The sequence below is a fragment of the Bos grunniens genome, chromosome 17, assembly GCF_055505025.1.
Source record: "Bos grunniens cultivar Pamir isolate PY7600 chromosome 17, Bosgru_T2T1.0, whole genome shotgun sequence".
NCBI lineage: Eukaryota > Metazoa > Chordata > Mammalia > Artiodactyla > Bovidae > Bos > Bos grunniens.
This window is the reverse complement of record NC_141181.1, coordinates 71,747,447-71,775,302: the sequence shown is the minus strand read 5'-3', so window position 1 is coordinate 71,775,302 and position 27,856 is coordinate 71,747,447. Positions and strand designations below refer to the sequence as shown.

Genomic DNA, 27,856 nt, shown 5'->3' with positions numbered 1-27,856 from the left:
CCCGTTCTCCCCATCTCCTTTGACGGGCGAACAACTCCGCGACGATTCTTTCCGCGTCCGGGGTGGCCGGGCCTGCGAGTGGCTGACCAGCCCGTCCCTGCAGGCGCCTGCCCCATCCGGCCGCACTGCCCGGCTCTCGGGTGGGCCGGACTCCGGGGCTCCTCACGTCCTGGGGAACTCACCCTGGCCTCTGGGAGGCAGTCCAGATCCCCTCCCCATCTCACCCAGGGAGCCCGTGGGGACACCCACCCGTCCCCCCTCGCCGACCGCATCCGCTCCATGGTTATTGGCCACCCGATGGCGCAAGGGTCCCTGTGTAGGGGAGCGCAGCCTTCCTCCCTTAACTCTAGAAACCAGGCCTCGGAGGGCGGCGGCGCAGCCTCCAGCCCAGGCTCCCCTCCTCCGGTGCCCTCAGTCCGTGTCCAGGGCGCTGGGCCGGAGTCCGAGGCGCGGCGGGAGGGTCCATTCACCTTCCCGGTCACCGCGCACACCGCCCCGGACACTGATTGGCGGCGCCCCGCAGGGGCGTGAGCAGAGGGAGCGGGGTCCCGCAGGAGTCCTCCGGGGCGAGGGCGCGGGGGTAGAAGGCAGAGCGCATGTGCTGGCCTGGCCACTGCCACCTCCTCCTCCTCCCCCCGGGGGCGAAGGGCAGCAGGCAGTCTAGATCTGGACAAACGTGCGGACTTCAGCCATGGCCGGGTCCAGGTTTGAGTCGCTGGAGCAGTGCTTGGAAAAACATCTGCCACTTGCAGAACTGCAGGAGGTCAAACGCCTTCTCTATGGCAAAGAGACCAGGTGCGTGGAGCCCAACTGGCCAGGCAGGGAGCTTGGGGTGGGGGTTGGGAGGCCCTTGGGGCCAGCGGGTGTTGGTCTGGGGGACCAGACAGGGGGCTTCAGGGTCTGAAGGGCTCTGCAGGGGCGGTGGTGAATCCTGGATTGGAGCTGAGACCCTGAGTTCTATAGATGGGACCTCAGGTGTGCAACCCAGCGTGACCCTTACAAGCCTGGAGGGAAGGGACAGTTTTACTCTCTTGTGCTTTCCCTGTGACCACCCAGCTTTCTTTCCAGCTTCCAGTGGCCCGCTTCTCCCCCGGCGCCAGGCCTGTCCTCTGGCTGGCTGTCTAGGTCGGTACCTCCAGCCAGAGCCCCCATCCCACCCCAGGCCCACTGGAGGTCCTGCCCCCAGCTCCTCCTTCCCGCAGTGACCGGCCTCTGGCTGGTCCTGGGACGGAGAGGCCCCTGAATCTGGTTGGCGAAGGGACCTTTCCCACGGGCAGGTCCCGGGAGTTGGCTCCCACGCTCGGAGCTAACGCCCAGCCTGCTGTGGGCATCTCTGGGACTTTCCAAGGGCAGTGTACTCCTGCACGCCGGGAGTGCAGGGCTGGAAGACACTTGCCCTTCTGCTCCGGTTTCTCTTTGGTCCACTTTTCTCAAAGCAACCGGAAGATGTAACTCAGATCCTGCTTAAAACTCTATAAGGGGTTCCCACGGCCCTTAGAAATGAACTCTGACCCTATGCAACTCCTGACGAGACATCCTTCCACTTTCCTGCCCGTTTGTGGGCTCCCCCCATCCAGCCACACCACACACTCCCTGACCTTGTGGCAGTGGCCTTGAGGCTCCTGGGCAGCTCCCCTGAAACTGGAGGGGGTTACTTGGATCAGAGGGTCCCAGCCAGCAGCTCGTGTGGCGTTCTGGCAGGGGTGGGGACCGGACCTCAGAGCCCCAGGTGTTTCCACAGCTAGTGGATGGTGAAGGCAGAGCAGCTGTTTTTGGGGTTAGCGTGGTACAGAACTGTGTCCAAAAGGGCTCTTCATACCCAGAGAGGGGTGCCCGGGACTGCCGACCACCCTGGCCCCTCCAGTGGGCTGATGCTGGATTACTGCCTTCCGTGGCACCTGTGAAGGCCCACGATGGGGGAAACCTCTGAGAACTGGGGCTCCTAAGGAAGGTGCCCTGAAGCAGGGAGTGTTTAAAGGTGAGGTAGGCACGTTCCCCTGGGAAAAGACAGAGCCTGTGGGTGTCAGAGAGAGTGCTGGGAAAAGAGAAGTAAGTTTCCCACGTAGGTGACAGGCCAGGACCCGTTCGAGAGCTCAGGGTAAAGGCCTGCCTTGTGGGAAGGACTCTGTGTGCACATCTGGATCACTCCAGAGTAGGGAAGGATTGGGTGGAAGCCACACTGCATTTATCAGTGACCGCCAGGCCTCTTCCTGGGGCTCGGCTCACAGTAACTGAGTCAGTGGTCCCCCTTTTCCACTCTTTCTACTTTTCCCTCTTCTTGATTCTGTTCCACTCTGTGCTAAGCCCTTCCAAGCTTCACTCTGGGGTTTTAACCATTTGTACTTATGATTGGGTGGGATTTGGCTATGAACAGATTGCAAAGTGAAGATAGAAACTTACTCATTTAAAAGTTCATCTGTTCATGGAACTTTCCTGGAGGCCCCATGGTTAAGAATCCACCTCCAGTGCAGAGGGTATGGGTTCGGTTTTTGGTTGGGGACCTAAGATCCTGCACGAAAAGTGAAAGAGTTAGTCACTGAGTTGTGTCTGACTCTTTGCGACCCCGTGGACTGTAAACTCTGTCCATGGAATTCCCCAGGCAAAAATCCTGGAGTGGGCAGCCATTCACTTCTCCAGGGGATCTTCCCGACCCAGGGATCCGAGCCAGGTCTCCTGCATTACGGGCAGATTATTTACTGTCTGAGCCACTGGGGAGACCCCAAGACCCCACTTGCCTAGGGGCCAAAAACCCAAAACACAAAACAGAAGCAATATTGTAACACATTCAATCAAGACTTTAAAGAAATTATCCACATAAAAAAATATATTCAACCAAGTCTTTTGTTCATTTCTCATGGCTTGACTTGGGTATGGCTGCCTCTGTGGGGGCCTGATGGAGTCCTCCCCTAGACTCCTCCTTCACTCCACACAAGACGGGCTTCTCTCTGAGTGCTCACTGCCCCCGAGACAAAGGTGACGCTTAGCAAGTGTTTACTGAGTGAGTGAGCTAAATGGGCCTTTGCTCGTGCCAGGCAGATGAAATCCCCGAAGAACGTCAAGGCACAGTTTAAGACAGCCAGAACCAAGAAGCATTTATTCATTCAACAAACATTAATTGAGCGTCTATTTTTGTCTCAAGCACTAGAGGTCCTAGGATGAGTTAGCCACGGTTCCTGCCCTCGAGGGGCTTTCCGTCTTTTGATGGTTGTCCCGCCCTGCAAGAAAGTGTGCAGGGAGAGCTGGGGGGTTTTATATGGATGGGGTTGGGGCAAGTGGGGAAGGCTTCTGGGGCGCCAGGCTTCAGCTGCGTCCTGAAAGAGACTGCGGAGTTGGTCTGGAGACAGGAAGGGGCTCAGCTGCTCCGGGCCAAGGTGCAGACAGCAGGGGACAGGCCCGTTTGGGGGCTGTGGGTGTAGAATTCTGTGGGGGCTCGCCTAGGAGAGGAGGCAGGAGTAGTCGGGGTGGATCCTGGGGGCTCCTCCTCTGCAGAGGAGGCGGGATTGTCCTGATGGGGCTGGGAGCCTTCAGAGCATTAGCAAAGAGCAGGTGGATGGTGGAGAGGCCTAAAGCGGGTAGAGTGCCTGGGGGCAGAGAGGAGGAAGGGTTCCGGAAGTCTCAAGAGGCGGTGCATACAGCCAGCCTGGCAGAGGGGGCTTGGGCCCTTGGGTGGCCCGTGTGGGTTCACCTGATGAGGTGCAGCTGGGGGGCAGGCCGACGCGGTGGGGTGCTGTGACAAATGACCGTACGCCGCATGGCTTCAACCAGGGAAATGTACCCTCGTGGTTCTGAAGACCAGAAGTACAGAAGTCAAGGTGTTGGCAGGGGCACGGTTCCAAAGGTTCCGGGCAGCGCCCTCCCGAGGCTTTTCTGGCTTCTGGCGGCTTCTGGCGTTCCTTGGCCCGTGGCGGCATCATGCCAGCCTCTGCATCTGATTTCACACAGTCTTCTTTTCTCCCCATGTCTCACCTCTGCGCCTTCCCTTTAAAACCCAGCACTGGCTTTTAGGGCTCCCCCAGGTAATACCAAGTGATCTTATCTTGAGATCCTTAATGGCGTCTGCAAAGACCCTGTTTTTCCCCAAAAGTCCTCAGTCACGGGTTCTGGGTGTTAGGACGTTGGGCTATCTTTTCTGGGGGAAGGGGCGCACAGGTCAGCCATGGCCCGTTAGAGACTCCAGAGAGGTGGTGGGGGCGCTGGTTTGGGGTTGTCCTAGGGACGGCCATTGCAGGTGAAGGGGTGGGTGTGGAGGAGAAGTCTAGGGGGCAGAGGAAGCGGAGATTTTGTGGGCGACTCCAGAGGCAAGGATTCGAGGTTGCAGGACCCGAGGGCCAGTATCGAGGAGGCAGCTCAGACTGGGCACAGGCTGTCGGGTGGCTCAAGGAGGTCTGGAAGGATGGGGACCTCAGGGAGTCCAGGTGGCTTGAGCAGTCAGAAGGCTGGTGCTTCCTAAATAGGAGAGGAGAGCCTCAAACAGCTGTCACGGGGAACTGTGGCCGGTCTGCAGGAGAGAGGGAGTGGCGCCCAACGTGTGTCGTGCCAAGCGAAAGAGTGCAGACCGAAGAGTGGAGTGCACAGAAGGGCACCTCTGTGCGTGTGGCACACACGGAAAAATGTGGGAAAGAAGCGGGAGACGTTGTGGAGGGGGCTGTCTCCAGATCCGGGACGGAGGGGAACTCACTTGACATTCTCCACTGTTTGATTTTTCATTTCTTTCTCTCCCCACGAGCCTGTGTTTCTTTTGTAACAAAGCTCTGGTTTAATTATTTAAAATGCAGATCCATTAGAGGGGAAGGAGAAGTTCCAGAAGCCAGAGGTTGCCAAGGAGGCAGGGGCTGGGCTCCCTTGGGCAAGGCCTGCCTTGACCCCAATGGAAAGGGGTCTGTGGGGCCAGGACAGGAAGTGACGGGCTTTCCTTCTTGGAGTCGCAAGTGAGGCCCTCAGGGTGGGGCCTCAGCCACCAGGGTGAGGGGCAGAGAGCCTGCTGCAGGCACCGAGGGAGGGCTGAGGGCCGCAGAGAGCCAGCGTGTGAGGTCCTGGTCCATTGGCTGGGCTCCATCCGCCGCGGCTGTCTGGTGCCCCACCACCTCCGTGAGCCGAGCCCCTTGGTGGACACGGGACACGGTTGGAGGCTGCAGCTTGAGGGCCAGGTGGGTTCTCCAGGAGGACGTGGGGCAGGGCCAGGTGATGGCAGGCCAGGATAACAGGAGGGCAGGGAAAGCCTCCAGGTGCCAGGCCTCAGGGCCAGGTGTCCCCAGGGAGCTGGGGTGGGGCAGGCCGGCCAGAGGCTGCAGGACCAGCTTACAGCTGGGGGGCTTGTGGACCTCGGGCGAGCTTTCCCAGCCGACGTCTTCCTCCTGGCTGAGGACGGGCCGCCTGCCCGGCCCCCCGGCTGCAGCGGTGACTTGTCCTGGGGGGCGGGGCACCGTCTCTGAGGCCCCCACAGCAACAGGAGGCAAGGTGTGTGCTCTGCAGCTATTTCTAACCCGCCGCAGCACACGGAGCCCTGACGAGTTTGAAAAGCAGGCTGACTGTCAGGGGCGGAACCCAGCTCCGAGCTGTCAGGGAGCCATCATGGAAAGCGCCTGGCAGGGGGGCGGTGACCGGGGGCTTGGGCTGACAGGGCTGTGATTTTGAAAGAAAAGTCGTTAAGAAAGGGATTCAAAGTGGGAGAGGAGTATTATTAGATAACGGCTGTCAGGCGATTTTCTGAGGCATTCTCGGGGTATTTCGTAACCCTCTCGCCCCCTAGATGGTCAGCACTTCCTGGGCCCTCTCCTGCAGGTTCCACCCCGGGCGGGGGCATGGAACGGGCATCAGTGTTTGCCGTTTGGCCCGTGGTCACTTTGGTGGGAGGTTTTGTCAATAATCCACTTGCCTCTGTTAATGAACCACACACCAGGATGAGCCCTTCAGCCTTCGGTCTGGACGCCTGGGCCCCACCTCGCCCGTCCGGCACCGGGCTGGGAGCCGCCCTCTCTGCTGGTGGTCCCAGCAGGGCAGGGGTCCCCAGATGCTCGTGACCCTCCGTCCTGCCATCAGTCCTGGCCTCCTGCTCGCCTGTCTCCTTACAACCTGCTGTGACCGGCCCCCCCCTCCCCGCCCAGCTCACAGAGCCCTCTGACTCCAGGCCACAGACGTTTGGGGGACTCTGTCCCCTCCCGCCTATGCTGAGACTTTAATCCCCGCCCCCGATTTCAGCAGCTCGAACATCAACCTCTTGACTAGGTTCCCGGCCCTCCTCTGTGGGGCCTCACCGCTCTGCCCGCCGGGGCCCTTGGGGGTGGGTGGCCCCCCCGTCCTGCTGCTCCGCGCCAGCTCCCCACACGTGGCCGCGGCCCTGGCCAGCTCCTGCGCCTTCCTACCAGGATGCCGCACGCGCCCCTTCTCAGCGGGAGGAGCGACTGTGAGTGTCATCACGTGCCGCGGACCCGCTCAGCTCACCTGCCCTCTGCCTTCCTGCGTCTAGGAAGCTCGACCTGCCCGGCGCTGCTCTCGAGGCCGCCTCCAGAGGGGACTTCGAGCTGCAGGGCTATGCGTTCGAGGCCGCCGCGGAGCAGCAGAGGAGGCCCCGGACTGTGCGTGTGGGGCTCGTTCAGAACAGGACCCCGCTCCCCGCGGACACTCCCGTGGTGAAACAGGTTAGGCCTCTCCCACCTGTAGAGACTTGACCATGGTCCCCGGGTGGTCGACCGGCTGCTCTGCCCTGGTGTGCCCCCCCCACCCTCCAGCCATGTTTCTTTTCTTTTTCTTTGGCCCCCACCCCTTTCTCTGCCTCCCTTTCCTGGGGTGGAACTTAAGTTGCCAGGGAGGAGGCCGCCCCCGGGCTCCTGCGCTCTCCGTTGGAGCCCTGCCTCCTGGGCTCCGGCCAGCACACGTCTGTCCAGCCCGTGTGCCTCTGCCTCGCTCCTTGGTGCGGGAGTCATCCGCCCAGCCTCCATCGGGTTGCAAATCTGTCTCCTTGGCCAGTCCGGGTTGTCAGGAGGTCGTGGGGGGTCAGGGATGTGGTCCTTGCCTCCCCACCCCGCCTCCAGCACCTAGAATTTTGCTCCCAGCCCAGCATCTGTGGGGCCCTGTAGGGGGGAGACCCGGTGTCTCTGGGTTTCAGCCTGGCCCCACCGGGTTCCACTGGTCTGTCTCTAAACAAAAAAACTTTTAAATGTCTCCTGGGAGCCAGACCGCGGGCTGAGGACACGGAGAATTTGAGGATGCCAGTCCCAAGGAGCTCGTGGGGTCCTGGGACGGGAAGGCCCGGCGGGGAGCGGTGCCGCTGTCGGGGCGCGCACCCCGACTCTCGGCCCCGCCGCAGGCGCGCACCCCGACTCTCGGCCCCGCCGCGGGCGACACACGAGAACACATGAGAGGCAGGTCAGGTCGGCGGGGAGGGGGGCTCGTGCTGGTAGAGGGCGCCGCTGGGCGTCCTGGGAAGATCAGGAACACGCAGGGACAGACCTGGCGGGACTGGGCCTCCCCACAGCCGCAGACGCAGGGTGTCCTGAGTGACCGGGTCCCAGCGCTGGGGCCAAGGGGCAGGTGACCCGGGGGAGGGCTCTGGAGGGTGGTGGGCCCCTCTCTCAGCAAGCAGCTCACATCTCAGCAATGCCACGAGGCGGGCAGCCTTCTCCCCATTCTCCAGACAGGGAAAACCGAGGCTCAGCGAGGCAGCGTCCAGCGCCTGGGGGACCCCAGGGCCTCTGCCCCTCCGCCTTTGCCCACGGCTTCGAGCCGGAAGACTGTCCCCCATCCCAGAACCTCCCGCCCCGTGCGTCTTCCTGCAGCAGGCCTGGGGGAGGATGAGCGTTAAAGTTGGCCTCAACCAGTAGAACCTGAGGAGAAGGCAGTGGCACCCACTCCAGTACTCTTGCCTGGAAAATCCCACGGGCGGAGGAGCCTGGTGGGCGAAGTCCATGGGGTCGCTAAGAGTCGGACACGACTGAGCGACTTCACTTTCACTTTTCCCTTTCATGCATGGGAGAAGGAAATAGCAACCCACTCCAGTGATCTTGCCTGGAGAATCCCAGGGACGGGGGAGCCTGGTGGGCTGCCGTCTATGGGGTCGCACAGAGTCGGACACGACTGAAGTGACTTAGCAGCAGCAGTAGAACCCGATGGGCTCTCACGCTCGTTGTTTGACTCGCCAGGTCACCGCTCTACACAGACGCATGGAGGCCGTCGTGGAGGTGGCTGCCATGTGTGGAGTCAACATCATCTGCTTCCAGGAGGCGTGGAGTAAGTCCCTCTCCCCACGCTTTCTCTGCCGCTTGCAAAACCGCACTGTCTTATCTCCACGTCGCCGAGAGCATCTGCTACGTGATTTCTTAAAAATCTCCTTTTGTTTCTCATCCCTCGAGAGGTTCTTTGTCAACAGCACAAGCAACCCCGGAACCCACTCCTCATGCGCCTCAGGCTCCCCTCTGAGCCTTTTAATTCTTCTTGAAAAACATCCTGCCGGGAGAATCCCTGCACAGAGGAGGCTGTGCACAGCTGCAGTCCATGGGGTCTCAGGAGTCGGACAGGACTGAGCGACTGAACATGCGCGCGTGCACACACACACACCCACACACACCCACACACACACAGCAGAGAGCAAAGGTGTGCATCCCTTCTGCCTCCGGTGCCCGGCAGGTCATCCCGCTCTTCACATTTCCCGGCACGTGTGTGTTTGCACTCTCGGCTGACACTTTTGATATGTCTGTGTCTTCCGTTAGACTGTACACTCCATGTGGTCAGCGCCTGGGTGGTGGTAGTTTTTCCCATCCCAATCCCCACCCCACCCCCATTTTTTTTAACATTCAAAAATTTTTGATCGTAAAGCATGCATGTTGCTCCTATCAGTACATGTATAAGTCAGCGGTGTTAAACACAATCGCAAAGTTGTTTTAACTGTCATCACCGTCCCGACCCAGACTTTTTCGTCATCTCCAGCCAAAACTCTGCACTAACTCATCAGTAACGCTCCCATCCCTGAAAATCTCTATTCTACTTCCTGTCTCTATGAATTCGACTGCTCTAGGGGCCTCGTGTAAGTGGAACCTCAGTATCTGACCTTTGGTGTCTGGCTGTCCCACTGAGCATTGTGTTTTCAAGATCCATCTGTGTTGTTGCGAGCATCAGACTGGCCTTCCTTTTCATGGCCGCATAATATCCCGTGGTTTGCATGGATCACATTCTGTCCATTCTTTCTCCTACCCCCATTTTGTCTTTAGTGGCTTGAATAATCCTTGGTACATGACAGATGCCAAAAATATTTATTGGATCGTTTAACCAACTTCTCTTTCTTGGAAAACTCCCACTCATCCATCAAGGTTTAATGTGGACACCCCCTCCTTTTGGGGGCCCTGGGGACTCCCCTGCACAGAACTGAGAGCCCCACCAGGTTCCCATTGAGCACCGCATCTCGGCTGGCATCTCCTGAGGGCAGGATGGGGTCTAAGTCCAGAACCTGCCTTGAGGAGCGCTGGTTCAATGAATGGGGGACCCCCCTTTTCCCTCTGATTTGGAAAATGTGGTTAGAACTTTGCAGCCAGCCTCCCCCAACCTGCCTTCCACATGCTGCTTTTGAACGTTTGTTTATATTACAGGGGTTGTGAAAACAGGAAAAGAAACCATTAAAATGGAAATGGAGAAATGTGGAGAGCTTAGCAACCTGAAATGAAATCGGAAAGGGAGGTTTTATCCTCTTGGGGCACTTGAGTCTCTCCTAATGCTCTGAAAGCTGCGAGTGAGCGGTCACTAAGGATCTTTCTTTGTTATCAACAGCGTCCTTGTTGGCCTCCTTAAAATAGCTCATCCGTCTTCACCCCAGGAGCCTGGGGAGTCGAGCCCAGTGCCGAGGCCCCCGGGGCTGCTGCCAGAGTCTGCTGCCCCTCCGCTGCCTCCGTGGGCCACGTCCCGGGCGGCCGAGGTGACTGAGGTGCCACCGTCGCCCAGGCTGCCAGGGACTGGAAGGGACCGGGGAGCCTGGTGCCCCGCTTCCTCCTCTGTGGGATGAGGAGTCACTCACTTCACAGGGGTATCGGGACAGGCTGCCTCTCACCAGGCCTGGCACCGTGCTGGGCACACGGCCTGGGTTTGGGAAAGGCTGTGATGACTTTAAAAAAAAAAAGCACCACGTGAGAGTTAAGTTTTATTGGGGGCAATATGAGGGCTGCAGCCCAGGAGACAGCACCTCAGCTCTGAGCAGGGTGGGGGGGGCAGTCTCTGTGTGATTTTGGTCACGGGGCAGTGCATGCGTGTGTTTTCTGGTAGAAAGTTTCTCCTGGTCCCGTGAAGCTTCGGTTCAGGGGAACAGTCGTCACTGAAGGATTTTCGCGCTTTTCTAGACACGAGGGCACACAGGAGCTGGCTCGTAACATCAGCCCCTGAGAACACCTAACTCCCTGAAGACCTGTCCTGCCAGTTTCCCCGGGCAGAGTGCCCCGTTTCTGCTCTGACAGTGAACTCCTGCAGGGGGTGCTGGGGGTCAGCAGCCGCCGCAGCACAACCATCTCCTTGCAGAGGTAGTTGGCAAGCCCCCCAGGCAGGTGCCAATTTGTGGTCGCCAGTTGACAATCTTCACCCACAAAGAGGCCACACACGGCCCATGCTGCAACCAGGTAGATTCCTCCTCGGCCACCTCCCACAGCTTTCCCACAAACCTTCCCTGCAGGCCGGTCGGTTTCAGAGCCGTCCAGCGGCATTAACACTGTGTAAATGCCAAGTAAATAGTTGCCTCTGTGTGGCAACCTCAAGTTCTGCTTTTTCGGAATGTTGTGGAATTTTTTTTTTTTCCAAACATTTTCCACCCTCAGCCGGTGGGGGAACCCACAGGTACAGAGGGCCAACTCTGCACGGAATTGGTCCGAAGAAGGAATTCCGTGTTCCAAGTCACGAAGGAAAAGACTTAACAGCTCAGCAGGAAGCGGGCAAAGGGTACGGAAGAGATCACCTGGAGGATGAATCCATTAGAGCCAGTGACCACGCGGCCGGGGGCTCCAGCTCGCTGGGGACGCAGGAGAGTGCCGTCAGACCGGCGGATGCGCAAGCGTGTGCGCGAGGGGGCGGAGCACGCTCAGCCGGAGTGTGTTCTCCCCGGTGCCTACCCCCTGCCAGCCCCCCGCCCTACAGAGGAAACCTCCATTGAGAATCTGGTGCCCTGGCATTCTTTGAATTGTTACTGCACGTGTATGTACCTCAGCGAGTTATGAACCTTCCTGTTGAGTTAGCCCTCTCGATGGTGGGGCATCATCTATCCAGAGAGGACAGAAATCATGCTTTTATCCCCGGGGAGCACTCAGCCCATCCAGCGTGTCCCAGACTTCTGCTGGGGTCATTACACGAACGGCTTTCCTCATTCCTGAAGAGGCCTCGGCCCCCGGGAGAAGGAGCATTCCTATTGACGTGGGAGGGTCCCGGCACCGTCCTCGGGGACCCTCGGACACCATCTCCAAGAAGCCTCGGCCTTGCTTGTAGCAGCCTGCAGGTCAGCCAGCAGTTTCTGGCTGTACCTTGTACAGAATTGTTTCACATATGGTTTAGTCACTAAATTGTGTCTGACTCTCGCAACCGCATGGACTGTAGCCCCCCAGGCTCCTCTGTCCATGGGATTCTCCAGGCAAGAGTACTGGAGTGGATTTCCATTTCCTTCTCCAAGGGGATCTTCCCAACCAGGGATCGAACCCGCATCTCCTGCATTGGCAGGCGGATTCTTTACCGCTGAGCCACCAGGGGATCCCTGTATGTGTGTGTGTGTGGTTGAAATTACGGTAGCATAGACATAGCATAAAGTTTAACATTTTAACCATTTTTTTGTGGGTTCAGTTCTGTAACATTCAGTGCATTCACATTGTCGTGTGACCATCGCCACCGTCCACGTGCAGAGCTTTCTCATCCGCCCACACTGATGCTCCAGCCCTTGAACAGCAGCCCGTCGTTCTCCGCAGCCCCAGGCCCGGCGCCTGTCCTTCCGCACTCTCTCTGAACCCGCCTGTCCTGGGCGCCCCATGCGCGTGGACCTGTACAGCGCTTGTCCTCCGTCTGCCTTATTTCACCGCACGTAATGTCTTCAGGGCTCACCCATGTTGGAGCAAGAGTCAGAATTTCCTGCCTTTTTAAGGCTGAATAAGGTGGCTCAGCGGTAAAGAATCCGCCCACCAATGCAGGATACGTGCGTTCGACCCCTGGGTCAGGAAGATCCCCTGGAGAAGGAAGTGGCTGGCCGTCGCAGTATTCTTGGCCAGGAGAATCCCCATGGATGAAGAAGGCTAGCGGGCTATAGTCCACGGGGTCACAAAGAGTCGGACGCGCCTGAGCACACAGCACGGTGTCCCATCGAGTGGGTGGACCACCGTCAGCCATTCATCCGCGGGGGGACACGGGTTTCCATCTTGCGGCCGCTGTGAGCCTGGGTGTGCAAGCGTTTGTTCAGCCTTCTGCTGCAAGTGTGTCTAAGATCGTAGGCGGGATGGCTGGCCTCACCCCTAGAAGCCGGGAAAGGGGAGGGTCTGCCCGTCGTCCACAGCCGGGCGTGGGCCCGGCAGGCCCAGAGAGGCCCACACCAGGCCGAGGGGCCCTCTCGGAGGCCCTGAGGCTGGGTGTGACTCTGGCCTTTCTCCTCTCCACAGCGATGCCCTTTGCCTTCTGTACGAGAGAGAAGCTTCCCTGGACGGAATTTGCCGAGTCAGCGGAGGACGGGCCGACCATCAAGTTCTGTCAGGAGGTAGGACGTTAACCGGCCTTCAGCCGGCAAGCCAGCCTGGGGCGGCCGGACACGTGCGGGTCAGAGCGCGGCCGCCGCGGCCGGGTGGCCCTGCCCCAGGGCGCGTGCGCCCGCCTGGCCCTGGTTTTGCCAGATAAGAGTAGATGCGACTGTTTATTGCCCTTTTTTTCCCTTAAGTGCCCTTTCACTTGAAATCAGCTTCAGAGCCAGAGGGGCCCCGCATGCCTCTTTAAAAACGACACTAATGAGCCGGTGTTATTCATGGCTGGCGAGGCCTCTGTTGCTGCGTCGAGGCGAGCGGGGGCTCCTCTGGAGCTGGGCCCCGGGCTCCCGGGGCGCCGGCTTCGGCGGTGGCGGCTCCCGCTGCTGCCCGGAGCGCGGTCTCGGTAGTCGGGGTGTACGGGTTCAGTCGCTCCGCGGCGGGTGGGATCTTCCCCGACCAGGGCTCAATCCCGTGTTCCCCACCTTGGCAGGCCGATTCTTCCCCGCTGGACGCCCCAGAGAAGTTCCCCTTCGTGGCTTTTTAACTGAGGGAGCTGCAGCCCACAGAGGGGGCGTGGGGGTGACCCGCCCAGAGCAGGGTCTGCAGCCGGCAAGAGGTGGCCCTGGCACCTGGGGACAAGGGTCAAGGCCGCGTCCCTGGCCAGACCCCTGCTACCCCACTTGCCGGGGCTTGACGGGTGTGGCCCGTCTCATCAGTGTAGAAACTGGGCCTCATTTTTCTTTATTTAAACCTCATAATGTGTGTTCCGAGATTCTGTTTACATGCATTGTCCAGGAAGGGCAGCTGTGCTGGGGCAGAGTACAGGTCCGTGGCCGCCAGGGGCTAAGCGGGGAGAAGGGATGAGCAGGGATGCTCACGGGGACGGGGTTTCCACTTGGGGTGTTGACAAATTTCTAAAATTAGGTTGTGGTGTCGGTTGCACAACTCTGAGTGTACTGAAACCCACGGAATGCTGCCCTTTGAAGCGATGGACTTTATGCTCCTTGAAGTGCGTCTTCATGGAGCAGTCACCCCAAAAACCCCCATGACGTCCCACATGGTGGCTTATGCTCATTCTCACCTCGGAAAACTCCCTTCATTCGTGCGGAAACTCCGGGGCTTTTGGAGCAGCGCTGTGACCACAGTGATCCTGTCAGTATGGAGCCGTGATTCCAAGCAGCCCTCTTCCCAGGCTGTAGGGGGACATCTCCCAGCCACTAGGCGGTCGGTCCTGTGCCTTGGACAAGAAGATGACAAGGACGGGGCGGGAAGTGGTTGCAGACGGCGTGCCTGAACCAGGACGGGAGGAAGAAAGGGCAGAAGGAGGGTGGGAACGCGCTGGTTCCGGGCACCCGTGTCCGCATGGAGGGCCCCAGGACCCACGGCCGCCCCCGAGTGGCTGCTGGCATCCTGCTGTGCCGTCACGGTCCTGTCACTGGGGTCGGGGGTGGCGACGGGCTGGTGAGAGCTGAGGACAGATGACCGGCTGCGGCTGCTCCTCCTGGCCCGCAGATCCTCTAGTTCTTATTTGAGACAAAAGGAATTTGGTGACCAAGAGTTGTGTTTGGTTGGGTTCTGGGTTTCTGAGTTTTTTTGGGTAGATGAGATATATGACGATTTTTTTTTCCTTTTTTTTTTTAAATCTTTTTTTTTGGCTGCACCAAGAGGCATGTAGAATCTTAGTTCCTCAACCAGAGGTTGAACCTGTGCCCCTGCAGTGGAAGTGCTGTCTTAACCACTGTACTGCCACAGAAATCCCTTGTTTTCTTCTCTTTATTGCACTAAAAGGGCTTCCCAGGTGGCTTGGTGGTTAATAATCCGCCTGCCAATGCAGGAGAGGAGGGTTGGATCCCTGGGTTGGGAAGATCCCCTGAGGAGGAAGTGGCAACCCACTCCAGTATGCTCGCCTAGGTGCTTTCAGGGACGAGGAGCCTGGCAGGCTGCAGTCCACGCGGTGACGGACTGTGACGTGGCTGAGCGCGCACGCTGGTGGAGAACACGTCATCGGGCGCCTTCAGCACTTTTAAGCGCACAGCTCCGTCGTGCTGAGCGCCTTCCCAGCGCTACGAGACAGGCCTCCAGAACTTGTCGTCTTGTAGCCCTGAAACCCTCCAGCCGCGTATCAGCTCCCCTCCGCCTGCAGCTGCCCGTAGCTGATGTCCCGCTCGGTTTCTGTGAATTCGACCACGTGCGATGTCCCGCCGGAGGGCACGTCTGCCTGCTGGTCCTTCTGCACCTGGCTGGTTTCGCTCGGCACGACGCGCTCAGTTTCATCCACGTCAGAGACCACAGCCACTCTACCTGTGGGCCAGGACTGCCTTCCTTCTCAAGGCTGGATAATACTCCGTTCAGTCCATTCTAAAGGAAATCAGCCCTGAACATCTGTCGCAAGGACTGATGCTGAAGCTCCAATACTCTGTCGACCGGATGCAAAAAGCCAACTCATCAGAAAGGACCCTGATGCTGGGAAAGATCGAAGGCAGGAAGAGAAGGGGGCAGCAGAGGATGAGCTGGTTGGATGGCGTCACCAACTCGATGGACATGAGTTTGAGCAAGCTCCGGGAGATAGTGAAGGACAGGGGAGCCTAGTAGGCTACAGTCCATGGGGTCGCAAAGAGTTGGACGTGACTCAGCCGCTGAACAAAATGACAAACTACTCCGCTGCGTGTATGCGTGAAGTCGCTGTCGTGTCCGACTCTGTGACCCCAGGCACTGCAGCCCGCCAGGCTCCTCCGTCCATGGGATTTTCCAGGCAAGAGCACTGCAGAGGGGTGCCATTGCCTTCTCCGACTGCGTGTGCACGCCACGCTTTATCTGGTGGGGTTGCTTCCACCCTTGGCTGGTGTGAGCAGCGCTGCTGGGGATGCGGTGTGCACTCACACTCTCCCGCTCAGTTGCCAGCCCTGTGGCAGCTCCGTTTAACTCCGTGGGGAACCCAACATCATTTACATTCCTGCTGGCATTTTATGAAGGTTCCCGTCTCCACACCCTTGTCAATGCTCCTTCTCTGCTTTTCTCGTTTTGTCTCGTTATTGCCTCTGGGTCTGAAGGTCTGTGGGAAGTGGCGTTAAGGCTTGCTTTTATTTCATTTGTACTGCAGGGTCTGTGATCTTTGTCGAGGGGTCCCAGGGTTGGAAAATGTAAGACTTTGCTCTCTACACCCTTTAGAATTAGGAAATCTGTCTTAGCCACACTAGAAAGGTCCCCAGGGCTATGTTCAGTATTTCAGAAATCCTGATATAACCCGCATACTGCTGATATAACCCCGGGCTCATGGAAATGTCAAGTCATTTGATTCTGACTAGAACTGTTGAAGTGTAGACTGCTTAAGGATCAGGAGAGTGGGACTTCCATGACGGTCCAGGGGTCCAGACTCTGCACTCTCCCTGCCGGGAGCAGGGCTCAGCCCCTGCTTGGGGAGCTCATATCCTGCACACCAGCCGATCCCAGGCCGATATTACACACAACCAGCAGCCACCCGTCAAAGTATAAACCACAACAACGCAGAGCAATGTGAAGATGCGGCCACTGGAAGACTGAAACTCTCTCTCCTAGATCGTGGCTCAAGGAGAAATCAAAGATGGAATTATAGCATGTCTGGGAGAAAAAGATTATACGATCATGTCATAGTCAAGCAATGCAAACTGATGGCATGGAGTTGTGCCATATGGAAAACACCTAAAAAAGAATAGAGGGAGCGCATTTCGCCTGTTCGCACAGACGTTGCTGTCGTTCGGTCACTGAGTCGTGTCCCACTGTTTGTGACATGGCACGTAGTAAATGAAGTGAAGGAAGAAACGGTTCTTCTCACTTGTAGCGGACAGAGAAAAAGGACGCATTTCAGGTCTTTGGGGAGATCCAGAAGTGGGATTCGGAGAAGGCAATGGCACCCCACTCCAGGGCTCCTGCCTGGAAAATCCCATGGACAGAGGAGCCTGGTGGGCTGCAGTCCATGGGGTCGCTAGGAGTCGGACACGACTGAGCGACTTCACTTTCACTTTTCACTTTCACGCATTGGAGAAGGAAATGGCAACCCACTCCAGTGTTCTTGCCTGGAGAATCCCAGGGACGGGGGAGCCTGGTGGGCTGCTGTCCATTGGGTCGCACAGAGTCGGACACGACTGAAGCGACTTAGCAGCAGCAGCAGAAGTGGGATTAGGGGGTCCTGTGGTCGTCTTGGGTTTGACTTTGGAGGCGTGGCCCTACTGTTCTCCACAGCAGCTGCATCATCCTTCCACTCCCAGAAGGAGTGCCTGAGGACGATGCCGGTTCCTATGCAGCTAAGCTTGGGCATCAGAACAGCGCTGGCATTTGGTCTTTAAAAGGACAAGCATAGAGAGAGCTCGAAACCCAGACATGATCTAGGAGGACCCTCGAATCCGTCCGTAAAATCGTCCGACGAGTGCTTTGAAAGGAGGGCAATGCTACGTCTGTTTTTCCAGCTGGCGAGGAAGCACGGCATGGTGGTGGTGTCCCCTGTCCTGGAGCGAGACTCGGACCACGGGGACGTCCTGTGGAACACGGCTGTGGTCGTTGCCAGCTCCGGAGCGGTCCTGGGCAAGACGAGGAAGAACCACATCCCCAGAGTGGGCGACTTCAACGAGGTGAGCCGCCCGCCTGGGCCCGTGAGCACCCCGGCCGCCGTGCGGTGTGACTTCCCCGCGTCGCCCTGCGTCACGTGGGCGGCTGGGGTGCGGTGGGAGTCCCGGGCGGGTCCCCACATGTCTTTAGCACAGAGGGCTATGTTCTTGCATATATTAATATTTTTAAAAATATAACCTGAGTTGGCCGCCTGTAATTCTTCTTGAAAGTAAGGAGCATGTTTTCAGGTCTACTATGACCTTCTGCTTTTCTGGATATTCATTCTGTTCAGTTTTTTGTGAGTTTGATATTGAAACTCCAGCTAAAAATCTTAGTTTACTTTAAAAAAAAAATAATTGTAATATATAGGGGAACTGTAAGTAACTTTGTTCTCTATTTTCTAAATCTCCTGTAAGTGTCTTATCACACTTCCATAATTTAAAAAATAAAGAGGAAAAAAAAAGTAGCACATAAGTTAAAACCAGAAGTGGTAGTCACAAGCACGGAGTGATTGCTGGGCCCCTGCAGGCCCCGACCGCCTCGTCCGTCAAGGTCTGGTCCTTGTTCGGGGGAGGGGTCCTTGTCTGTGGCCCCGTGGGGTCAGGTGGCCGTGAGGGCTGCACGTCTGAGCGCAGGTGTGCAGGCTGGGGCTTCGGCCGGTGCTCAGGGCCTAAGCGGCTAGCTGTCCTACCAGATGGGTGGTGTGGACGTCGGCCACACGCCTCAGCCTCTAGTGGTGCTGGGATGAAACCTCAGCCCAGTTTATCCTTGGCATACTGCGGGGAGAAGCTCTGGGGACTTTCTAACGTGTCACCGCAGATCTGTGGGCAAGTGCTCCAGCCACGGTGACTCCCCCTCGGGTAAGCTTGTTCGTGATGTGTCTGGTTTTCAGGTTTGGTGTTTTTTTTTTTAGTTTATAAGTGGTCTGAAATTTTGGAGTTTAGAGTCATGCCAGGAGTGTCCCTTAGGGAGGACGGGTGATGTTTTCATTTTTCTGCCAAGCCTAAGAAAAGGGAAGCTTGGCGGCTCAGAGCACCCGCCCGCGGCCCTCTGTCTTCCAGTCCACATACTACATGGAGGGGAACCTGGGCCACCCCGTGTTCCAGACCCAGTTCGGGCGGATCGCCGTCAACATCTGCTACGGGCGGCACCACCCTCTCAACTGGCTGATGTACAGCATCAACGGGGCCGAGATCATCTTCAACCCCTCCGCCACCATCGGAGCGCTCAGGTCACTGGGCCCAGGGGGCTTGGCGGGGGCCTGGGGGCCAGGTTTCGGGGCGCAGAGGCGGGGTGGGTGAACAGCAGACAGGTGACCGCCGGGATGTGCAACGCCCCTGAGCCCCGGGACGGTGAGTGGTAGGGTCAGCCAGCTTAAGCGTCCGTTACAGTCCCCCCTCGAAGCCAAGGGGTTTCCCCAGGTGGTGCTACGGAGTCATGAACCCACCTGCCGATGCAGGAGACGCAGGAGATGCGGGTTCGATCCCGGGGTCAGGAAGATCATCCCCCTGGAGGAGGGCAGGGGAACCCACCCCAGTATTCTTGCCTGGAGAATCCCCATGGACAGAGGAGGCCGGCGGGCTGCAGTCCCTGGGGGTCGCGCAGACTCGGACACCCACACTGAACAGCAGTGCCATGCTGCGAAGCACCGTCCTTGGCTGTGGCGAGGTCTCGGGCAGGGACGCCAGCAGGATTCGGGAAAGCTCCCCTTCTTAGGGCCGGAGCATCGGGGGTTGCCTGAGCAGCTTTGGCTCCCCTCCCGTCCCACACGGGCGGGTGACGACGGAGGGGTCCAAGCTGAGGGGGTCCTTGAGAGATCAGTCAAGGGTCTCTGGCATCTGTGTTTACCCAGCCACGTGGTGTTAGCCTTATCCCTGAGCAGACAAAGCTGCTGTCACAGGGCAGCGGGGGGGAAGGGGGTGGCGGGCTCCAGGGCCTCCCCGGGGCACTCGCTGGGCTGCAGCGGGGCTGCAGTGACCGGCACCAGAGCCCTTTCGTAGCTTGGCCCTCCCCAGCAGCGGGTGGTTTCCAGCTTTGCCTCATCAAGGAGCAGGAGAGCTCGGGGCATCTGTGTGAATGCCTCTCTCCCCAGCTCACTTCCCCCAGAGCATTCCGGGATCTGCTGTGTCATCGGGGGGGTGGCGGGGACGGGGAAGGGGAGTCCCTGTCCCCAGTGGAGGGGGGCAGCTCAGGGACAGCCTGCAGTCCCCTGGGGGCCCACCCTTTCACTCCTGCCCTCGCTCACCACAAGATTTCCGAAATTTAAATGTGGGGATGTGCCCGTCACTTCACCTCGAACTTGCTGCTGAAAGTGGGGCCCCCTCCCTCAGCGCGCTGATCTGCATGGCTGTCCCTTACAGAACGACCCCGTCCTGTCTGTATCTGGGGGGGGCGCTCTCGGGCGCAAGGGGGCAGTCACGTCTGGGGTCTCCTCCCCACCCCCAGAGAGGCAGCGGGCAGCGTGGCCACTGTGACAACGTCCCCTGACAGTCGTGAGGAAGAGTGGCTCCTGGTTGTCCAGCCAGCAAGCCTGGACAGACGCCCCGGAGCAGCCCCTCCTGCCGGCCACGTGTTACACACCCAGCGAGCTGCATCACCCCAGAGGGGTCCCTGTAGCCAGTGCCACCCGCCCCCCCCACGCACAGCCGCACACAGGCTGGGAGGGACACAGCCGTAGCCTGGACTCAGATATCACCTCTCCAACGGAGTACTTCCGGGCTTTTATCAGCCCCAATTAAGCAAACAGAAGCTGCTCAACGTGGTGCACAGGTGATGGCTCGTGTCCTTGCTTATTAAACGCTGTCCGTCTTCCTTCCTTGGATAGCATGATCCCACCCACCTGTGCCCTCCAAGGAGGATGCGTTTCTGCTGGGAGCTGGGGCTTTTGGAAGCCCCAGGTCTGAGCAGCTCCCACAGCGTTCACCCTGTTATGTGCTCAGTCGCTCAGTCGTGTCCGACTCTGTGCGACCCTGTGGACTGTAGCCCACCAGGCCCCTCTGTCCATGGGATTCTCCAGGCAAGAAGACCGCAGTGGGTTGCCATTTCCTCCTCCAGGGCATCTTCCCAACGAAGCCGTGTCTCCTGTATCTCCTGCATTGCAGGCAGATTCCTTCCCGCTGAGCCATCGGGGAAGCCCTTACACCCTTGACCAGATAATTACAGCCTGAAAACCTTGGCTTGAGGGCACGGTGGCGAGAGCAGAGGAGGGCTTCCTGCCTGACGTTGCTCAGGGCCATGCGATGGACAACAGGGAAAAGCCGGAGGGGAGAGAGTGGTCACGGTCAGCTCCTCTCCCCCAGCGGTTATCGCCCAGCCGTCCCGGGGCTAACACAGCTCCGTGACCCCCGCCTGTGAGCAGAAAGGACGTTTCCAGGCTGGGGTCAGAACCCTGCCGAGACTCTCCTTGCTGAGGATGGCTGTAGAGTGTGGAAAACGGTACAACAGGTGGTTCGCTAGGTCGGGGGGCCACAGGGTGAATTTCTTAAAATCCTGAAGGGTTGTTTGTGGAATCGACGCTGAGGGTTTACAAGCATGAGGCCCGGCAGGACCCACCAGCTGCACAGCAGCCTCGGCTCACAGCTTCTAGAAGCACCCATCCCCTTCTCTGACGTCTCCCGCCTCCTGTATCAGCACCCCTACCCCTCCACACACACACAGGCGCGTGCAAACACGTGGGCACGTCGCGGGAGTGGGCAGGGTGTCCGCACGTAGGGTCCCCCAGTTCCGAGCACCCAGTAGAGGCACACTGCAGTTTGATGAACCGAGTCACCCTGCGAGCCCTGCAGCCCGAGTGGTCAGAGATTTCCGCCCTCCCACCCTCTCGGGCCACCCTTCCCCTTCCCCACTGAGATGGATTTCAGGGGCCGGCTCTCAGGAACCTCCGGCCTCATCTGAGAGCCTCGGTGTCCTGCCGGCTGGGGGTTGGGTCCTGGCCCCCTCATCCTCCCTGGAGAACCGCAAGACACGTGTTTTGTGGCGCCCGCTCCGCACCTGTCTATTTAATTCCCGAAAATGTCAGCGACGGGCGTGTTTCTGTAAAAATCCTTTCTTAAAAGTTTTGTCAGTTCAGCCGAGCAGCAGGGGGGAGAAAAACAAGAAAATGAGTCCCTCCGTCAAGGGTGGGATTTTTTTTTCCCCCTCCAGACTCGTGAACGCTGCTGAGAATTAGGCTTGTGACAAGCACCCACCCACCCCTCCACCTACTCCCCGGTTTCAGCCAGGTGCACGCTGACAGGAAGGCTCCGGGGCCCTCCGCTCCCAGGCACCCCGTTTCTGAGTGGGATCGCAGCTCTGCATCCAGAACCCCGATGGCGCTGTTCCTCAGACCGTCAGTGGCCAGCAGGCCCGCTGAATTCCGTGGCACATTTTGCTGGTGGGCTGTGGATGGACACGTGTCCGCCGGAGCAGAGTTTCCCACCGGGTCCCCCACCCCCAACAGGCGCTGGACCTGGGGAGCTCAGCTGTGCCCGCGTGGGGATGTCCCTGTCCTGTGCCCGTAGGAGAACCGGGATGGGGGGCTCTGCTTCGAGGCTCAGGGTTCAGAAGAGGGAAGCGGGGGGCAGCTCAGGGGAGGTGATGCCTGCCTTCAGCCTGAATTCCTCTCGGGTTTACTGTTTGCCGGGCCTGAAATATTCCCCTGCAGAGACAGACGGCTTTGCAAGGCGGCATGGTAGGGCTCCCCCGGTAGCTCCAGTGGTAAAGAACCCGCCAGCTGAGGGTTCAACGCCCCCCACCCCGGGTCTGAAAAATTCCCCTGGAGGAGGAAATGGCAACCCACCCTAGTATTCTTGCCTGGGAAATCCCATGGACAGAGGAGCCCGGCGGGCTACAGTCCACGGGGTCGCAGAGTCGGATATGACTTGTACTACAAGGGTAGGGGCTGGGGGGCACACAGGCCCCCAGGCCCCCAGCTCCCTTCTGACGTTTACTAGCCTGGGGGGCGGGGGTTGAGTTCCTGACCCCACCTGGCAGGAGGGAATGAGGCAGAAGCAGCAGTTAAGGGGGTCCTGCCAGGCAGCACCCTCTACTCTGCCAGACGCTTCAGCTGCCGGAGAAGGGGATGGATGTTTCCCAAAGCTGTGAGCCGATGCTCGTCTGCACAGCCTCCCTTTGGGGAAGCTTCAGAAGAGGAAACTTTTTTTTTTTTGATGGCACTGCATGGCCTGTGGGATCTTAGTTCTCCAACCGGGGATTGAACCCGTGCCCTCTGCAGTGGGAGAGCAGAGTCTTAACCACTGCACCGCCCGGGGAGTCCCAGGCAAGGCTTTGATCCAGGGCTGCGGCTGATGCGTCAGGCACCCTTCACACGGCTGCTTCGGCCCGAGCCCGAGACGAGCAGGCCTGTTGGTGGTAGGTGTGTGGTCACCCGTGGGCGCCGTGAGCCTCGCGGCAAGACTGGCACCCCGGCCGCAGCTCACAGCCGAGCATCCGTGAGTCAAAGGCTGGGCGGTCGGCAAGCTGGTCCCTCTCCTTCCTCTCGCACAGTGAGTCCCTGTGGCCCGTCGAGGCCAGGAACGCAGCCATCGCCAACCACTGCTTCACCTGCGCCATCAACCGCGTGGGCCGGGTGAGTCCCGAGGCTCGGCCTCCGGGGGACCCCCAGCAGGGGAGTGGACAGAGGGATGAGGACAGCAGGCCCAGCCGCTGCCCCAGCAGAAGCCAGGCGGGAGGAGCGGCAGTTGCGGGGGCCCTGGTGGGGACCCCGGGGTCGCACCCCCTCTGGGCACACACGCCCCACACCCCGGGGTCCCGGCACGGGGACCCTGGCTGGGCCTGTCGCCGGGAAAGCTGGCGCTGCTCGAGCCCTGCTGTGCTTGCAGCTGAAACCATTTTCAAAGGCTCTCGGCCCATGACCACCACCCAGTACCTGCTTTCTTCCCGTCCTCCCCCCAACCTTGACCTCAGGCACTGAAAGATTTGACTACAAACACCGGGTATTTACCACGTAACAAATCCTCTTCCGCATTCTTGCTAATCAGATGTCAGGCTCTAATCAGAGCATCTGATCAGCCCGAGATAACCCTTAGTGGATCTACAGGAAAGAAACTTGGTGTTTTAACCAGCCCGCACGCGGCGCCCCCTCCCGGCTGGATGCACAGTCCTGGGGAAGGTATCGAGAGCGGGTACCCCCTGGGGCCTGCGCTGCCCCCAGGCTGGGCATTGTGAAGCCCCAGATGCCCTCCACGGCCCCGGGGAACCAGTCTCCACAACGGCTTTCTCTTCTCCTGGCAAACGACAAGCTCCCAAAGGCAAAATCGGGGTCCTTTCCCCTGGGGCTGGGACCCGGGGGGGCACGGCTGTGACTGTGTCCTAAGGCCTGCCCCGTCTAACATTGGTGAGCGTCCCGCCAGCGCCCCCTAGAGGTGCGTCTTGTGCATGCACGCTAAGTCGCTTCTCTGTGCCCCATGGACCGCAGCCCGCCAGGCTCCTCCATCCATGGGATTCTCCAGGCAAGAACACTGGAGTGGGCTGCCGTTTCCTCCTCCCGGGGATCTTCCCGGCCCAGGAATCGAACCCACATCTCTCACGTCTCCCAGCGTCGGCAGGAGGGATCTTCACTCCTCGTGTCAACTGTCTCTTACCTTGGTTTTATTTCCCAGGAGCACTTCCCAAACGAGTTCACCTCTGGGGATGGCAAGAAAGGTGCGTCCAGCTGACTTTCGGGGCTGATTTGGAGGGGGGTGGGGGAGAACCTGGCTGTCCCTTCTCCATCTGCTGTCTCCCAGCAGGACCCACCCCACAGACCGTGTCTGCACACCTGCCCCCCTACCCGCCTTGTGTGGACCCTGGGCCTGTGACCCCCTGGCACCCCAGATTATGGAGTAGGGACTGGGGTGGAGATGGGCCAAGCCGTTGGGGCACCCCCTGTGAGCTCCCTGAAATAGGGGTGCATATTCCACCCTGCAGACCACACCCCTCAACCCCTAGCTGTCCAGGTGCCCCCAGAGCCCAGCATGGCTGCCTTGGGTTCCTAGAACCCACAGCTTGTTTGGCTCTGCGGGCAGGGCTGGAATCCGCCACGCCCGGCCTCTCCTCTCTGGCCTGGAATGTGGGAGGGGGCCACCCCCATCTCCAAGGAGGTGCCTGGGAAGCAGAGCGGGGCTGAGCAGCCGTGCATCCCACAGCAGGATTTCCTGAAAGAGCTCAGATCCCCCGACTTGAGGCCTGGGAGACCGGAGCCTCCGGCCCCACGGGGCTTCCTGTCACAGGACCGGGGTCCTGCCGGCCCTGGGCGGCACCCGCACACTCCCCGCACACCTTCGGGACGGTGGGCACCCCGCTTTCCTGGTGAGGAGCCCAAGGCCCGGAGTGGGGTGAGGGCGACACGGCTGGGCAGGGCCGAGCTCACCGTGGGGGCCCCATGACTCCCTTGCCACGGTGGCTGATGCTGGAGCCGGGAACCAACAGCTCTGCCAGGGAGGCCTGCAGAACGGTTCCCGGGCGCGGGACTCCCGGTGGTCCGGGGGCTGAGACTCTGCACTCCCGGTGCAGGGGAACTGGGTTCAACCCCTGGTCAGGGAACAGGATCCGGTATGCCACAACTAGAAAAATAAGCAAACAAACTATATACATATATGTATGTATATCAATAAAACAGCATTTTCATTTCAGTTTTAAAGATCCCGCATGCCGCAGCTAACAAATCCCACGTGCTGCACCTAAGACCCAGCACAGCCAAATACATAATAGAAATAAATTAATTAAAAATAATAAAAAGAAAGGTTCCGGGGGCAGAGGTGAGGGTGTTGAGGGCGACTTGCAGCCGGCGGCGGGGCGTCCAGGCCTGACGAGGAAGGCCGGTCCTCGGGGCCGCAGCAGCTGCTGGGCAGGGTGTGGGGGCCCTCATCCTGGGCATCTCCCCTACATGGGTGCGGAGACCACCCGTGTCTGCATGCGCTCACGGGCCTTGCGGTTGCTGCCCCGCAGCTCACCAGGACTTCGGCTACTTTTACGGCTCGAGCTACGTGGCGGCCCCGGACGGCAGCCGCACCCCCGGGCTCTCCCGCACCCGGGATGGGCTCCTGGTCGCCGAGCTGGACCTCAACCTCTGCCGGCAGGTGAACGACATCTGGGGCTTCAAGGTGGGTGTCCAGGCCCCTGCTCCTCCGCGCAGCTGGCCTGCTCCCAGCGCCAGAACTGCGTGGCTCCGGGCGGCCTGAGGGCCAGCCGTGTGGGCCCCCCTCCCCGAGCCGCGCAGAAGGCCGGGGGCTGCGGCCTAGGAGGGGAACCACGGGGTCAAACGCTGCCCAGGGCAGCAGGCCTCGATAAATTCTCCACTCATCTGATTTATTAGATTCTGGGCGCCTCCGAGCAGATTCGTCTCAATTTCATTTGTCCAGAGAGTAGAGTGGCTTGGCCTCGCTAATCCTCTTTTCCTTCCCAGGCACTTGTACTTAGCACAAGATGAATGTGTGTGTCTGGCTCTGCCTGTGGCCAGGCCCCAAGTCTGGGCCCGGACAATGGAGGGAAGTGGGTCGAGGAGGGAAGTGGGCCTAGGCGGTGCCGCTGCCTTGCAAGCCACTTCGGCTCCCTGCCTTATGCACCCGCTTGTAAAACAGGAGGCCTTGGGGACCTGACACCCTGTAAGGAAGGTGGCGGGTCTCCAAGGATTGTAAGTGCCCGCCTCCTAGAACGGGGTGCTTGTGGCCTGGGACCCCTCGCCCCGGAATACAGCACGTCAGGCACACAGATGGAGTGTCGCTGTGTCAGCCTACCAGGCTGTTTCTACCAACTCCGCGCCCACTTCTCAGCAGATCATACACACAAATACACGTCACATTGTCACGATGGGAGGACTGCCCAGCGCTCCTGGGCGGGGGTGGGGGCGGGCTGGGGGGTGGTGCCCGGGGCCAGCCAGACCGACAGGGCGCTGCCCACGTGAAGGTCTCCTGTCTCTCGTCCTCCTGGGAAGCTTAGATTGATGCCGATTCCACACGGATGGGAAGCCGGAGCCAGTAATCCGAATGACTTCTCATTAGTAACTTTCTGAAAGCGGAAGCCGTCCCAGGCTGTGATGATGGGCACCAGGTCCTGTCAGAGCCTTGGGAGCGAGGGGGTGGTGTGGTCGCCCTGGGTGGGTTTTACGGCCCCCTCCAGGCCTCTCCCCAGCCGCCGCGGCCGGGATGAGACGCCGCGTGCAGCGGATGGCCCTCCAGAGCCAGGCCGCCGGGGTGTGGATCCGGGGGGCCCACTCCTGCCAGGGATCGGCGGCAGGTCAAGCCCCTCTCGGGTTGGGGGGCGCAGGGGGGCAGGACGGCCCTCCTCCCCGCTGCCTGGGAGCCCGCCACACCTTCTAGGGGAAGATCCCAAAGGTGTTCCAGCAGGAGGCGCTGGGGCGTGAGTCACGTCGGCCTCCGCCCCGGAACCGGGGTCGGAGGGTCACACGCGGGGCGCGGGGCGTCTCCGAACCCCAGCCTGAGGCCGTCCTGGCCTCCGGCCCGCCTTCGGCCGCGTTTCTGTCCCACAGCTGCCCTCTAGTGGCAGCAGGCGGCGGTGCGCGAATGAGGGCGTTGAGAACCAAACGGGAACCGCGCAAAGTCCTGCCGTTTTCGCTTTCAGATGACGGGCAGATACGAGATGTACGCTCGGGAACTTGCCGAAGCTGTCAAACCCGACTACACCCCCAAGATTGTGAAAGAGTAGCGGCCGGCCCTCAGCCCCCGCCCGCCGCTCTGCCCGCAGCAGATGCGCCAGGGCGCCAGGCTCTGCAGTGCCTGGCTTCTCCTGCTGACTCCCCGATGGCGCTGCTGTCCAGGCTGGTTTTAAGACTGCCCCCGGCGGGCGGGGAGGTTGGTCAGGTGAGGCGGGCTGGCACACGAGCGCCGGGTTTCCTTCTGGGGATGAAAATGTTTGGGGGCTGGGTGGAGATGAATTTGGTCACTCTGGTCACTTTGAGGTGGTTAAACTTTGCTGGGTGAGTTATAGAAATTCAATTAAAAGATGATCCCAGGCACTGATTGTGCAGGGTGGTTTGAAGCGAGACAGATGGGGGCCTGGCCCGGTGGTCCAGTGGCTGAGACTCCACGCTTCCACGGTAGGCCGAGGCCGGGTTCAACCCCTGCTCGGGAAACCAAGATCCCACGTGCTGCCACTGGACAGTGCACGTGCTACGACAAAGATGGAAAATCTCGCTGGAAGGCCAGCACAGCCAAATAAGTGTCTTCTAAAAAGGAAAGAAGTGAGGGGCTCCCCTGGTGGCTCAGTGGTAAAGAATCCACCTGCCAATGCAGGAGATGTAGTTCCATCCCTGAACCAGGGAGATCCCACATGTCGTGGAGGAACAAAGCCTGCGGGCCACAACTGCTGAGCCTGGGCTCTAGGGCCTGGGACCCGCGACCGTTGAAGCCCATGCTCTGCAGCCAGAGAGCCTTCCATTTAGATTGGCAGCGACTTCTGCGGACAGGGGGACGGTCATTGGAAGCCGTCACCTTGGCCAGGCTGCTGTCTCCGTTTACCCAATCAGACACTAATCTGTGAAGGTATTTAGCCAACATGATTTAAGCCTGTAGGCAGTTAACCAAGCAAGTGAGATTATCCTAGATCATCTGGGTAGGCCTGATTTAATCCGGCCGAAGGCCCCGAGAGCAGAGCTGGGACTC

At 59.5% G+C, this 27,856-nt stretch overlaps 1 protein-coding gene across 4 annotated transcripts; it reads left to right on the top strand.

Annotated features, from left to right (window-relative positions):
• The first annotated feature begins 657 nt into the window (after positions 1-657).
• Positions 658-27,210, top strand: UPB1 (beta-ureidopropionase 1). Of its 4 annotated transcripts, none has more exons than XM_086346092.1 (10): positions 658-795; positions 6,467-6,638; positions 8,139-8,226; positions 12,600-12,694; positions 17,120-17,281; positions 18,320-18,489; positions 22,743-22,824; positions 23,858-23,900; positions 25,185-25,339; positions 26,817-27,210. In XM_086346092.1, the coding sequence occupies exons 1-10, from the start codon at positions 692-694 to the stop codon at positions 26,898-26,900; spliced, it is 1,155 nt and encodes a 384-aa protein (XP_086202218.1). In that variant the 5' UTR covers positions 658-691; the 3' UTR covers positions 26,901-27,210. The 4 variants fall into 4 exon arrangements, with proteins under 4 accessions (XP_086202218.1, XP_086202217.1, XP_086202220.1 ...); XM_086346091.1 differs by having other exon boundaries at positions 23,674-23,900; XM_086346094.1 differs by lacking the exons at positions 25,185-25,339; positions 26,817-27,210 and adding an exon at positions 24,383-24,978.
• Positions 27,211-27,856: the final 646 nt, after the last annotated feature.

Coding starts and splice junctions, on each gene's coding strand:
- UPB1 (XM_086346091.1), top strand. CDS start 692: ATGGCCGGGTCCAGGTTTGAGTCGCTGGAGCAGTGCTTGGAAAAACAT. Junction 8,227..12,599: donor CTGCTTCCAGGAGGCGTGGA/GTAAGTCCCTCT, acceptor TCCTCTCCACAG/CGATGCCCTTTGCCTTCTGT. Junction 22,825..23,673: donor CCATCAACCGCGTGGGCCGG/GTGAGTCCCGAG, acceptor CATGGACCGCAG/CCCGCCAGGCTCCTCCATCC.